Below are 13,458 nucleotides of genomic sequence, written 5' to 3' on the forward strand. Positions count from 1 at the left end.
TCACCGTCACAGCCCTAGTCCTGACCAGACATAAACTTCTATATACCTGGTAGAGAGAGTTTCCTGTAGTTCTGACCAGACCTAAACGTCTATATCCCTGGTAGATAGCAGTTTCCTGTAGTTCTGACCAGACCTAAACTTCTATATACCTGGTAGAGAGAATTTCCTGTAGTTCTGACCAGACCTAAACGTCTATATCCCTGGTAGATAGCAGTTTCCTGAAGTTCTGACCAGACCTGAACTTCTATATCCCTGGTAGATAGCAGTTTCCTGTAGTTCTGACCAGACCTAAACGTCTATATCCCTTGTAGATAGCAGTTTCCTGTAGTTCTGACCAGACCTGAACTTCTATATGTCTGGTAGAGAGCAGTTTCCTGTAGTTCTGACCAGACATAAACTTCTATATCCCTGGTAGAAAGCAGTTTCCTGTAGTTCTGACCAGACCTAAACTTCGATATCCCTGGTAGAGAGAGTTTCCTGTAGTTCTGACCAGACATAAACTTCTATATCCCTGGTAGATAGCAGTTTCCTGTAGTCCTGACCAGACCTAAACTTCTATATACCTGGTAGAGAGAGTTTCCTGTAGTTCTGACCAGACATAAACTTCTATATCCCTGGTAGAGGGCAGTTTCCCGTAGTTCTGACCAGACATAAACTTCTATATCCCTGGTATAGAGAGTTTCCTGTAGTTCTGACCAGAAATAAACTTCTATATCCCTGGTAGATAGCAGTTTCCTGTAGTTCTGACCAGACATAAACTTCTATATCCCTGGTAGAGAGAGTTTCCTGTAGTTCTGACCAGACATAAACTTCTATATCCCTGGTAGATAGCAGTGTCCTGTAGTTTCCTGTAGTTCTGGCCAGACATAAACTTCTATATCCCTGGTAGATAGCAGTTTCCTGTAGTTTCCTGTAGTCCTGACCAGACATAAACTTCTATATCCCTGGTAGAGAGAGTTTCCTGTAGTTCTGACCAGACCTAAACTTCTATATCCCTGGTAGAGAGTAGTTTCCTGTAGTTCTGACCAGACATAAACTTCTATATACCTGGTAGAGAGAGTATCCTGTAGTTCTGACCAGACCTAAACTTCTATATCCCTGGTAGAGAGAGTTTCCTGTAGTCCTGACCAGACCCATACTTCTATATCCCTGGTAGATAGAGTTTCCTGTAGTTCTGACCAGACATAAACTTCTATATACCTGGTTGATAGCAGTTTCCTGTAGTTTCCTGTAGTTCTGACCAGACCTAAACTTCTATATACCTGGTTGATAGCAGTTTCCTGTAGTTTCCTGTAGTCCTGACCAGAGCCATACTTCTCATTCCCATGCTATGCTTACCACTGCAGCCAGGTCGGTAAAACTCTAAATCTCTCTGACTTCAGAGTAAAGCTGCTTAATCAGTTAATTCTCTCTGGAATCTGAATGTTGATTGGCTGAATGGATTATAACGATGGGGACATTAATACCCTCAGCCTCTTGGTTCACTACAGATTGCATCCTCACTTTGCACAAACCACTTATATGGACTGAAGTCTGAAGAGAGAATAAACCTAAAGAGCAAATTACAGCATTCAGGACATTCTAGTTGCTGATGTTTCTGTTTTGCTGTTATTGTCGGAGCTGTTTTAGTTGGGGCTGTTATAGTCGGGGCTGTTATAGTTGGGGCTGTTATAGTCGGGGCTGTTATAGTTGGGGCTGTTATAGTCGGGGCTGTTATAGTCGGGGCTGTTATAGAAAGCCCGAATGCGTATGTATTTAATACACGATGGTAAGTTATACAAAGAAAGGTTCTTCTGAGTCTTTTACCCACTTCACACACAAACACATACGCACATGCACATGCACAAATACAGCAGCATTACCACAGCACAAGGCTTCACACATCTACCTCATAAGAGGAGCCATTGACTGCAGTTTGACTCCTCACACACACAGGGGGTTGTTGGGAGGGAGAGGAGGGGAGGGCTGGCGGTGGGGCAGGGGCGAGGCAAGGGCGAGGCCGGGGGAGGTTGTTTGAGAGAAGAGGGGGGCTGAGGCAGAGAGGAGGGGGACCGGGGGCAGGAGAGGGGGTATGTGGCCAGGAGGGGTGGGGTGAGGGGGGCAGAAGATGGGGGAGGGGCAGGGTATAAAAAACATTTGCCAGCCTGTACTGTGCCTGGGCTCTGTTACCATGCAACTGACAAAAAACACTCTCCATAATATTTACACTGCAGCATTATTTTCCACACTGGCCTCCAACAGAAAGAGAGAGAGAAGAGCAGAGAGAGAGAGAGAGAGAGAGAGAAAAGAGCAGAAAGAGAGAAAGAGAGAGAGAAGAGCAGAAAGAGAGAGAGAGAGAGAGAGAGAGAGGAGATATGGAGAGCAAGAAGAGAGAGAAAGAATTCTTCTCCACAATTACAGAACTATAAATGACTGACTGGCGAAGTGATCTATCTCCCTAGTGTTACCCAGTCTACAGTCGGGCTTAAACGGTTCTACCCAGAGTCGGGCTTAAACAGTTCTACCCAGTCTACAGTCGGGTTTAAACGGTTCTACCCAGAGTCGGGTTTAAAAGGTTCTACCCAGAGTCGGGTTTAAAAGGTTCTACCCAGAGTCGGGTTTAAACGGTTCTACCCAGAGTCGGGCTTAAACGGTTCTACCCAGAGTCGGGTTTAAACGTTTCTATCCAGAGTCGGGTTTAAACGGATCTACCCAGTCGGGTTTAAACGGATCTACCCAGTCGGGTTTAAACGGTTCTACCCAGAGTCGGGCTTAAACGGTTCTACCCAGTCGGGTTTAAAAGGTTCTACCCAGAGTCGGGTTTAAACGGTTCTACCCAGAGTCGGGTTTAAATGGTTCTACCCAGTCGGGCTTAAACGGTTCTACCCAGAGTCGGGTTTAAACGGTTCTACCCAGAGTCGGGCTTAAACGGTTCTACCCAGAGTCGGGCTTAAACGGTTCTACCCAGAATCGGGTTTAAACGGTTCTACCCAGTCGGGTTTAAACGGTTCTACCCAGAGTCGGGCTTAAACGTTTCTACGCAGAGTCGGGCTTAAACGGTTCTACCCAGTCGGGTTTAAACGGTTCTACCCAGAGTCGGGTTTAAACGGTTCTACCCAGAGTCGGGCTTATACGGTTCTACCCAGAGTCGGGCTTAAACGGTTCTACCCAGAATCGGGTTTAAACGGTTCTACCCAGTCGGGTTTAAACGGTTCTACCCAGAGTCGGGCTTAAACGGTTCTACCCAGAATCGGGTTTAAACGGTTCTACCCAGTCGGGTTTAAACGGTTCTACCCAGAGTCGGGCTTAAACGGTTCTACCCAGAATCGGGTTTAAACGGTTCTACCCAGTCGGGTTTAAACGGTTCTACCCAGAGTCGGGCTTAAACGGTTCTACGCAGAGTCGGGCTTAAACGGTTCTACCCAGTCGGGTTTAAACGGTTCTACCCAGAGTCGGGTTTAAACGGTTCTACCCAGAGTCGGGTTTAAACGGTTCTACCCAGTCGGGTTTAAACGGTTCTACCCAGTCGGGTTTAAACGGGGTAGGGATTAACTCTCTCTGCATAAGGTTCCATCGCAGCGAGGTAATGTGAAGCGTCCATCCTGTGACATCACTCACTGTCTTAGTCACTATTACCTTCTTGCTGAGTTCATCTCAGGGTTACTACAGTCTCTCTACTACAGTGTAGTAACAGTACTACACAGGGCCAGTTTATAATGTACACTGGGTTATATATTATCATCATGTTTCCACTGAGCTGTCAAATCATCTCTGCCTTCAGGAGACCAGTCACATCAGTACACTACCTCTATTTATTTATTTTTCTCTCTCTCTCTCTCTCTCTCTCTCTCTCTATTCTATATTAATCTCCTCTTCATAATAAGCAGTGAAGTTTAGCCCCTCTGGCTGTTTCTGTCTAGTTATAATATTCTCAAATACCAGACTGCTGTCTCTGTCTCTCTCCGGTCTCTCATCTCTCTCCTGTCTCTGTCTCTATACTGTCTCTCTTTTATAAATGTCTCTCTCCTGTCTCTCATTTATCAAAGTCTCTCTCCTGTCTCGCTCCTGTGTCTTTCCTGTCTCTCTTTTATCAATGTCTCTCTCCTGTCTCTGTCTCTCTCCTGTCTCTCTCCTGTCTCTGTCTCTCTCCTGTCTCTCGTTTATCAAAGGCTCTCTCCTGTCTCTCTCCTGTGTCTTTCCTGTCTCTCTTTTATCAATGTCTCTCTCCTGTCTCTGTCTCTCTCCTGTCTCTCTCCTGTCTCTGTCTCTCTCCTGTCTCTCTCCTGTCTCTGTCTCTCTCCTGTCTCTCTCCTGTCTCTCTCCTGTCTCTGTCTCACTCCTGTCTCTCTCCTGTCTCTCTCCTGTCTCTGTCTCTCTCCTGTCTCTCTCCTGTCTCTCTCCTGTCTCTCTCCTGTCTCTGTCTCACTCTTGTCTCTCTCCTGTCTCTATCCTGTGTCTGTCTCTCTCCTGTCTATATCCTGTCTCTGTCTCTCTCTTGTCTCTCTCTTGTCTCTGTCTTGCTTCTGTCTCTCTCCTGTCTCTGTCCCTTTCCTGTCTCTGGCTCTCTCCTATCTCTGTCTCTTTCCTGTCTCTCTCTTGTGTCTCTCCTATCGCTGTCCCTTTCCTGTCTCTGGCTCTCTCCTATCCCTGTCTCGCTCCTGTCTCTCTCTTGTGTCTCTCCTATCTCTGTCCCTTTCCTGTGTCTGTCTCTCTCCTATCTCTATCTCTCTCCTGGCTCTCTCCTGGCTCTCTCGTTTCTCTGTCTCTGTCTCTCTCCTGTCTCTGTTTCTCTCCTGTGTCTCTCCTGTCTCTCTCGCTCCTGTCTCTCTCCTTTCTGTCTCTCTCCTGTCTCTCTTTTATCTCTGTCTCTCTCCTGTCTCTCTCCTATCGCTGTCTCTCTCCTATCGCTGTCTCTCTCCTATCGCTGTCTCTCTCCTATTGCTGTTTCTCTCCTATCGCTGTCTCTCTCCTATCGCTGTCTCTCTCCTATCGCTGTCTCTCTCCTGTCTCTCTCCTATCGCTGTCTCTCTCCTGTCTCTCTCGTATCTCTGTCTCACTCCTGTCTATCTTTTATATCTGTCTCTCTCTGGTCTCTCTCTTGTCTCCCCTGTCTTTGTCTCTCTCCTGTCTCTCTCTTGTCTCCCCTGTCTTTGTCTCTCTATTGTCTCTCTCTTGTCTTTGCCATGTTTGCCAACCCTCTCTTTCTCCTTTTTGTTTTTCATCCACAGTCTTATGTTGAACCCCCATGCTAACCATGCCTCACCCCCTGCCTGTCTGCCTCACTCCCCTCTTCCTCACCCCCTGCCTGTCTGCCTCACTCCCCTCTTCCTCACCCCCTTCCCTGTCTACCTCTCCTCCGTCTTCTTCACCCCCTTTCCTGTCTGCCATTCCCCCCTCTTCCTCACCCCCTTCCCTCTTCCCCTCTCCCGCCTCTTCCCAATCCCCTTCCCTGTCTGCCTCTCCCCTCTTCCTCACCCCCTTCCCGCTCTTCCTCGCCCCCTTCCCTGTCTGCCTCTCCCCCTCTTCCTCACCCCCTTCCCTCTTCCTCTCTCCCGCCACTTTCCAATCCCCTTCCCTGTCTGCCTCTCCCCCTCTTCCTCACCCCTTCCCTCTCCCCCTCTTCCTCGCCCCCTTCCCTGTCTGCCTCTCCCCCTCTTCCTCACCCCCATCCCTCTTCCCCTCTTCCTCGCCCCTTCCCTGTCTGCCTCTCCCCCTCTTCCTCACACCCCTTCCCTGTCTACCTATCCCCTCTTCCTCACACCCCTTCCCTGTCTACCTCTCCTCCCTCTTCCTCACACTCCTTCCAGTCTACCTCTCCCCCACCTTCATCACCCCCTTCCCTGTCTACCTCTCCTCCCTCTTCCTCACCCCCTTCCCTCTCCCCCTCTTCCTTGCCCCCTTCCCTGTCTGCCTCTCCCCTCTTCCTCACACCCCTTCCCTGTCTACCTATCCCCTCTTCCTCACACCCCTTCCCTGTCTACCTATCCCCTCTTCCTCACACCCCTTCCCTATCTGCCTCTCCCCTTCTTCCTCAACACCTTCCCTGTTTACCTCGTCCCCACCTTCCTCACCCCCTTCCCTATCTGCTTCTCCCCCTTCTTCCTCAACACCTTCCCTGTTTACCTCTTCCCCACCTTCCTCACCTCCTTTCCTGTCTGCCTCTCCCCCGTCTTCCTCACCCTCTTTCCTCTCCCCCTCTTCCTCACCTCCTTTCCTGTCTGCCTCTCCCCCTCTCCCCCTCTTCCTCACCCCCTTCTCTTTCTGCCTCTCTCCCTCCCTGCTTCTCTTCATGTGTTTCTCTCCCTCCCTCACCCCCTCTTTACCTCCATTCCTCTCTACCCTCCGGCTCTGCTTCTCCCTCTCTCGCCCTCAGCTAAGGCACCAGCAGTGGAGTCTGGTAATGGAGAGTGCTGTCCCCTCAGACCGTGGGAACTACACCTGTGTTGTACAGAACAAGTACGGCACCATCACCCACAGCTACCAGCTAGACGTGCTAGGTAAGACACCACCACAGTTACTAGCTAGACATGCTAGGTAAGACACCACCACAGTTACTAGCTAGACATGCTAGGTAAGACACCACCACAGCTACCAGGTAGACGTGCTAGGTAAGACACCACCACAGCTACCAGCTGGACATGCTAGGTAAGATACCACCACAGCTAGACGTGCTAGGTAAGATACCACCACAGCTACCAGCTAGATGTGCTAGGTAAGATACCACCACAGCTACCAGCTAGACGTGCTGGGTAAGACACCACCACAGCTAGACGTGCTAGGTAGGACACCACCACAGCTACCAGCTAGACATGCTAGGTAAGACACCACCACAGCTACCAGCTAGACGTGCTAGGTAAGACACCACCACAGCTACCAGCTAGACGTGCTAGGTAAGACACCACCACAGCTACCAGCTAGACGTGCTAGGTAAGACACCACCACAACTACCAGCTAGACGTGCTAGGTAAGACACCACCACAGCTACCAGCTAGACGTGCTAGGTAAGATACCACCACAGATAGACGTGCTAGGTAAGACACCACCACAGCTACCAACTAGACGTGCTAGGTAAGACACCACCACAGCTACCAGCTAGACGTGCTAGGTAAGACACCACCACAGCTACCAGCTAGACGTGCTAGGTAAGACGCCACCACAGTTACTAGCTAGACATGCTGGGTAAGACACCACCACAGCTACCAGCTAGACGTGCTAGGTAAGACACCACCACAGGTACCAGCTAGACGTGCTAGGTAAGATACCACCACAGCTACCAGCTAGACATGCTAGGTAAGATACCACCACAGCTAGACGTGCTGGGTAAGATACCACCACAGCTACCAGCTAGACATGCTAGGTAAGATACCACCACAGCTAGACGTGCTAGGTAAGACACCACCACAGCTACCAGCTAGACGTGCTAGGTAAGATACCACCACAGCTAGACGTGCTGGGTAAGACACCACCACAGCTACCAGCTAGACATGCTAGGTAAGATACCACCACAGGTACCAGCTAGACATGCTAGGTAAGACACCACCACAGCTACCAGCTAGACGTGCTAGGTAAGACACCACCACAGCAACCACCTAGACATGCTAGGTAAGACACCATCACAGGTACCAGCTAGACGTGCTAGGTAAGATACCACCACAGCTACCAGCTAGACGTGCTAGGTAAGACACCACCACAGCTAGACGTGCTAGGTAAGACACCACCACAGCTACCAGCTAGACATGCTAGGTAAGACACCACCACAGCTACCAGCTAGACATGCTAGGTAAGACACCACCACAGCTACCAGCTAGACATGCTAGGTAAGACGCCACCACAGCTACCAGCTAGACATGCTAGGTAAGACGCCACCACAGCTACCAGCTAGACGTGCTAGGTACGACACCACCACAGCTACCAGCTAGACATGCTAGGTAAGACACCACCACAGGTACCAGCTAGACTTTCTAGGTAAGATACCACCACAGTTACCAGCTAGACATGCTAGGTAAGACACCACCACAGCTACCAGCTAGACCTGCTAGGTAAGACACCACCACAGCTACCAGCTAGACGTGCTAGGTAAGATACCACCACAGATAGACATGCTAGGTAAGACACCACCACAGCTAGACATGCTAGGTAAGACACCACCACAGGTACCAGCTAGACGTGCTAGGTAAGACACCACCACAGCTAGACCTGCTGGGTAAGACACCACCACAGCTACCAGCCAGACGTGCTAGGTAAGACAGCACCACAGCTACCAGCCAGACGTGCTAGGTAAGATAAAACCTCAGCTACCAGCTAGACGTGCTAGGTAAGACACCACCTCAGCTACCAGCTAGACATGCTAGGTAAGATACCACCACAGCTACCAGCTAGACTGCTAGGTAAGACGCCACCACAGCTACCAGCTAGACGTGCTAGGTAAGACACCACCACAGTTACTAGCTAGACATGCTGGGTAAGATACCACCACAGCTACCAGCTAGACGTGCTAGGTAAGACACCACCACAGCTACCAGCTAGACGTGCTGGGTAAGATACCACCACAGCTACCAGCTAGACGTGCTAGGTAAGACACCACCACAGCTAGACGTGCTAGGCATGCTGGGTAAGATACCACCACAGCTAGACGTGCTAGGCATGCTGGGTAAGACACTCCAACAGGATGTCATAATTTGGGAGAACTGATGGATTCATTGACTTCAGTTCATATTGTCACATGCTATCAGAGTCATCAGATTCCACCTGTGTGTTTGTGTTCTGCTGACAAACCTCCTGCCCCTCTCACTTCTCTGGCCCATTCAGAACGCTCCCCTCACAGGCCCATCCTACAGGCAGGTCTTCCAGCCAATCAGACAGTAGTATTGGGTAGTGATGTGGAGTTCCACTGTAAAGTGTACAGCGACGCCCAGCCTCACATCCAGTGGCTGAAGCACATCGAGGTGAACGGGTCCCGGTACGGACCCGACGGAGTCCCATACGTCAACATACTCAAGGTGGGTGGGACTTTACGGTCTGCTGGACCAATCACGCCTGACATCTTGTCTACTAGAGCAAATCAGATCTGACTTCCTGTCTGCTGGGCCAATCAGACCTGACATCTTGTCTACTAGAGCAAATCAGATCTAACTTCCTGTCTGCTGGGCCAATCAGACCTGACATCTTGTCTACTAGAGCAAATCAGATCTGACTTCCTGTCTGCTGGGCCAATCAGACCTGACATCTTGTCTACTAGAGCAAATCAGATCTGACTTCCTGTCTGCTGGGCCAATCAGACCTGACATCCAGATTGACTTGGACCAATAAGAAGAGACAGAGACACTAGATTAGACTCTAGTATTACTCTCGTCTGTAGTCGCTGTGAGGAAACAAGGGATACTTTGAGTTGACCTCTAACCTCTACATACAGGGTTAGGATGAGGTCATGCGGAGAGTAGTTTTAGTTTGGCGTTCAGTTGATAGTGTTATGTTTGTTTAAAGGATTAACGAGACTAGTCTCTCTCTCTGTAGTCGTCCAGGTTGTTTAGCGTGTATAGTTCTGTAACAGAGCAGTAGTCTGGTGATCTAGAAGAGAGCTTGCAGGATTCCTCTCAGGGGACAACACCCTTTCTTCCCACTAGAGTGTTTTAAAAACAGATTTTATTTCAACTCAGAGAAAGAGACTCCAAGAGAAAGAAAGAATTTTGCTTTCTCATTTTGGCACCGAGGGAATAAAGCAATCATCTGGTTTAGACTAAAGTTAACTAGTGTGGTGGCGGCAGGGAGAGACGGCTGTTAACCACCCAGACTCTGATGTGCTGTGTCGCCTCGTCTGAGAGAGGGAGGAGGAGGAGGAGGAGGAGAGGAGGAGGAGAGCGGGAAGGAGGGAAGAGGCACCCGAAAAAGCCACCATGGAAAAACTGAGCGGAAGAACAAGGGGAAGGGCAGAGTCAGCAGAGAGAGAGAGAGAGAGAAGTAGAAGAGCTGAGAGAGAGATAGAGAGAGAGAGGCAGAAGTGGGAGAGCTGAAAGAGAGAGAAAGAGACAGTGACAGAGAGAGGAAGAGAGAGAAAGACAGAGAAGTAGGAGAGGTGAGCGAGAGAGAGAGAGAGAGAGAGAGAGAGAGAGAGAGAGAGAGAGAGAGAGAGAGAGAGGGGGGACAGAGAGAGAGGGGGCAGAGAGAGAGAGAGGACAGAGAGCGAGGGGGCAGAGAGAGAGAGAGTCCAGAGAGCGCCTCGGCTACCCAGACCACGGCTCCACACTATTTTCATCTCCACATAATTGAAGCAGTCTGGGACTGGCCCCACCACAGTCTTTAGAGTTGATCTGAGACTGGCCCCACCACAGTCTTTAGAGTTGATCTGGGACTGGCCCCACCACAGTCTTTAGAGTTGATCTGAGACTGGCCTCACCACAGTCTTTAGAGTTGATCTGAGACTGGCCCCACCACAGTCTTTAACGTTGATCTGAGACTGGCCCCACCAGAGACTGGCCCCACCACAGTCTTTAGAGTTGATCTGAGACTGGCCCCACCACAGTCTTTAGAGTTGATCTGGGACTGGCCCCACCACAGTCTTTAGAGTTGATCTGAGACTGGCCCCACCACAGTCTTTAGAGTTGATCTGAGACTGGCCCCACCACAGTCTTTAGAGTTGATCTGAGACTGGCCATGCCACAGTCTTTAGAGTTGATCTGCGACTGGCCCCACCACAGTCTTTACAGTTGATCTGGGACTGGCCCCACCACAGTCTTTAGAGTTGATCTGAGACTGGCCCCACCACAGTCTTTAGAGTTGATCTGAGACTGGCCCCACCACAGTCTTTTGAGTTGATCTGAGACTGGCCATGCCACAGTCTTTAGAGTTGATCTGAGACTGGCCCCACCACAGTCTTTAGAGTTGATCTGAGACTGGGCCCACCACAGTCTTTTGAGTTGATCTGAGACTGGCCATGCCACAGTCTTTAGAGTTGATCTGAGACTGGCCCCACCACAGTCTTTAGAGTTGATCTGGGACTGGCCCCACCACAGTCTTTAGAGTTGATCTGAGACTGGCCTCACCACAGTCTTTAGAGTTGATCTGAGACTGGCCCCACCACAGTCTTTAGAGTTGATCTGAGACTGGCCCCACCCAGAGACTGGCCCCACCACAGTCTTTAGAGTTGATCTGGGACTGGCCCCACCACAGTCTTTAGAGTTGATCTGAGACTGGCCCCACCACAGTCTTTAGAGTTGATCTGAGACTGGCCCCACCACAGTCTTTAGAGTTGATCTGAGACTGGCCCCACCACTGTCTTTAGAGTTGATCTGAGACTGGCCCCACCACAGTCTTTAGAGTTGATCTGAGACTGGCCCCACCACAGTCTTTAGAGTTGATCTGAGACTGGCCCCACCACAGTCTTTAGAGTTGATCTGAGACTGGCCATGCCACAGTCTTTAGAGTTGATCTGAGACTGGCCCCACCACAGTCTTTAGAGTTGATCTGAGACTGGCCCCACCACAGTCTTTAGAGTTGATCTGGGACTGGCCCCACCACAGTCTTTAGAGTTGATCTGAGACTGGCCCCACCACAGTCTTTAGAGTTGATCTGGGACCGGCCCCACCACAGTCTTTAGAGTTGATCTGAGACTGGCCCCACCACAGTCTTTAGAGTTGATCTGAGACTGGCCATGCCACAGTCTTTAGAGTTGATCTGCGACTGGCTCCACCACAGTCTTTAGAGTTGATCTGGGACTGGCCCCCCCACAGTCTTTAGAGTTGATCTGAGACTGGCCTCACCACAGTCTTTAGAGTTGATCTGAGACTGGCCCCACCACAGTCTTAAGAGTTGATCTGAGACTGGCCCCACCACAGTCTTTAGAGTTGATCTGAGACTGTCCCCACCACAGTCTTTAGAGTTGATCTGAGACTGGCCCCACCACAGTCTTTAGAGTTGATCTGAGACTGGCCCCACCACAGTCTTTAGAGTTGATCTGAGACTGGCCCCACCACAGTCTTTAGAGTTGATCTGAGACTGGCCCCACCACAGTCTTTAGAGTTGATCTGAGACTGGCCATGCCACAGTCTTTAGAGTTGATCTGAGACTGGCCCCACCACAGTCTTTAGAGTTGATCTGAGACTGGCCCCACCACAGTCTTTAGAGTTGATCTGAGACTGGCCATGCCACAGTCTTTAGAGTTGATCTGAGACTGGCCCCACCACAGTCTTTAGAGTTGATCTGAGACTGGCCCCACCACAGTCTTTAGAGTTGATCTGAGACTGGCCCCACCACAGTCTTTTGAGTTGATCTGAGACTGGCCATGCCACAGTCTTTAGAGTTGATCTGAGACTGGCCCCACCACAGTCTTTAGAGTTGATCTGAGACTGGGCCCACCACAGTCTTTTGAGTTGATCTGAGACTGGCCATGCCACAGTCTTTAGAGTTGATCTGAGACTGGCCCCACCACAGTCTTTAGAGTTGATCTGGGACTGGCCCCACCACAGTCTTTAGAGTTGATCTGAGACTGGCCTCACCACAGTCTTTAGAGTTGATCTGAGACTGGCCCCACCACAGTCTTTAGAGTTGATCTGAGACTGGCCCCACCAGAGACTGGCCCCACCACAGTCTTTAGAGTTGATCTGAGACTGGCCCCACCACTGTCTTTAGAGTTGATCTGAGACTGGCCCCACCACAGTCTTTAGAGTTGATCTGAGACTGGCCCCACCACAGTCTTTAGAGTTGATCTGAGACTGGCCCCACCACTGTCTTTAGAGTTGATCTGAGACTGGCCCCACCACAGTCTTTAGAGTTGATCTGAGACTGGCCCCACCACAGTCTTTAGAGTTGATCTGAGACTGGCCCCACCACAGTCTTTAGAGTTGATCTGAGACTGGCCATGCCACAGTCTTTAGAGTTGATCTGAGACTGGCCCCACCACAGTCTTTAGAGTTGATCTGAGACTGGCCCCACCACAGTCTTTAGAGTTGATCTGAGACTGGCCCCACCACAGTCTTTAGAGTTGATCTGGGACTGGCCCCACCACAGTCTTTAGAGTTGATCTGAGACTGGCCCCACCACAGTCTTTAGAGTTGATCTGGGACCGGCCCCACCACAGTCTTTAGAGTTGATCTGAGACTGGCCCCACCACAGTCTTTAGAGTTGATCTGAGACTGGCCATGCCACAGTCTTTAGAGTTGATCTGCGACTGGCTCCACCACAGTCTTTATAGTTGATCTGGGACTGGCCCCCCCACAGTCTTTAGAGTTGATCTGAGACTGGCCTCACCACAGTCTTTAGAGTTGATCTGAGACTGGCCCCACCACAGTCTTAAGAGTTGATCTGAGACTGGCCCCACCACAGTCTTTAGAGTTGATCTGAGACTGTCCCCACCACAGTCTTTAGAGTTGATCTGAGACTGGCCCCACCACAGTCTTTAGAGTTGATCTGAGACTGGCCCCACCACAGTCTTTAGAGTTGATCTGAGACTGGCCCCACCACAGTCTTTAGAGTTGATCTGAGACT

The 13,458-nt window shown here is 50.3% G+C and overlaps 1 protein-coding gene across 7 annotated transcripts in view; it reads left to right on the forward strand.

Moving 5' to 3' along the window:
• fgfr3 (fibroblast growth factor receptor 3) overlaps window positions 1-13,458 on the forward strand; it is a 279,237-nt gene that overhangs the window by 175,487 nt on the left and 90,292 nt on the right. For all 7 annotated transcript variants that reach the window (XM_045723814.1, XM_045723818.1, XM_045723813.1 and 4 more), the window contains 2 exons: window positions 6,353-6,476; window positions 8,788-8,978. In XM_045723814.1, coding sequence (XP_045579770.1) covers window positions 6,353-6,476; window positions 8,788-8,978 — 315 coding nt within the window. The remainder of the gene's footprint in view (window positions 1-6,352; window positions 6,477-8,787; window positions 8,979-13,458) is intronic.

Source organism: Salmo salar, chromosome ssa09 (assembly GCF_905237065.1).
Source record: "Salmo salar chromosome ssa09, Ssal_v3.1, whole genome shotgun sequence".
Classification (NCBI taxonomy): domain Eukaryota; kingdom Metazoa; phylum Chordata; class Actinopteri; order Salmoniformes; family Salmonidae; genus Salmo; species Salmo salar.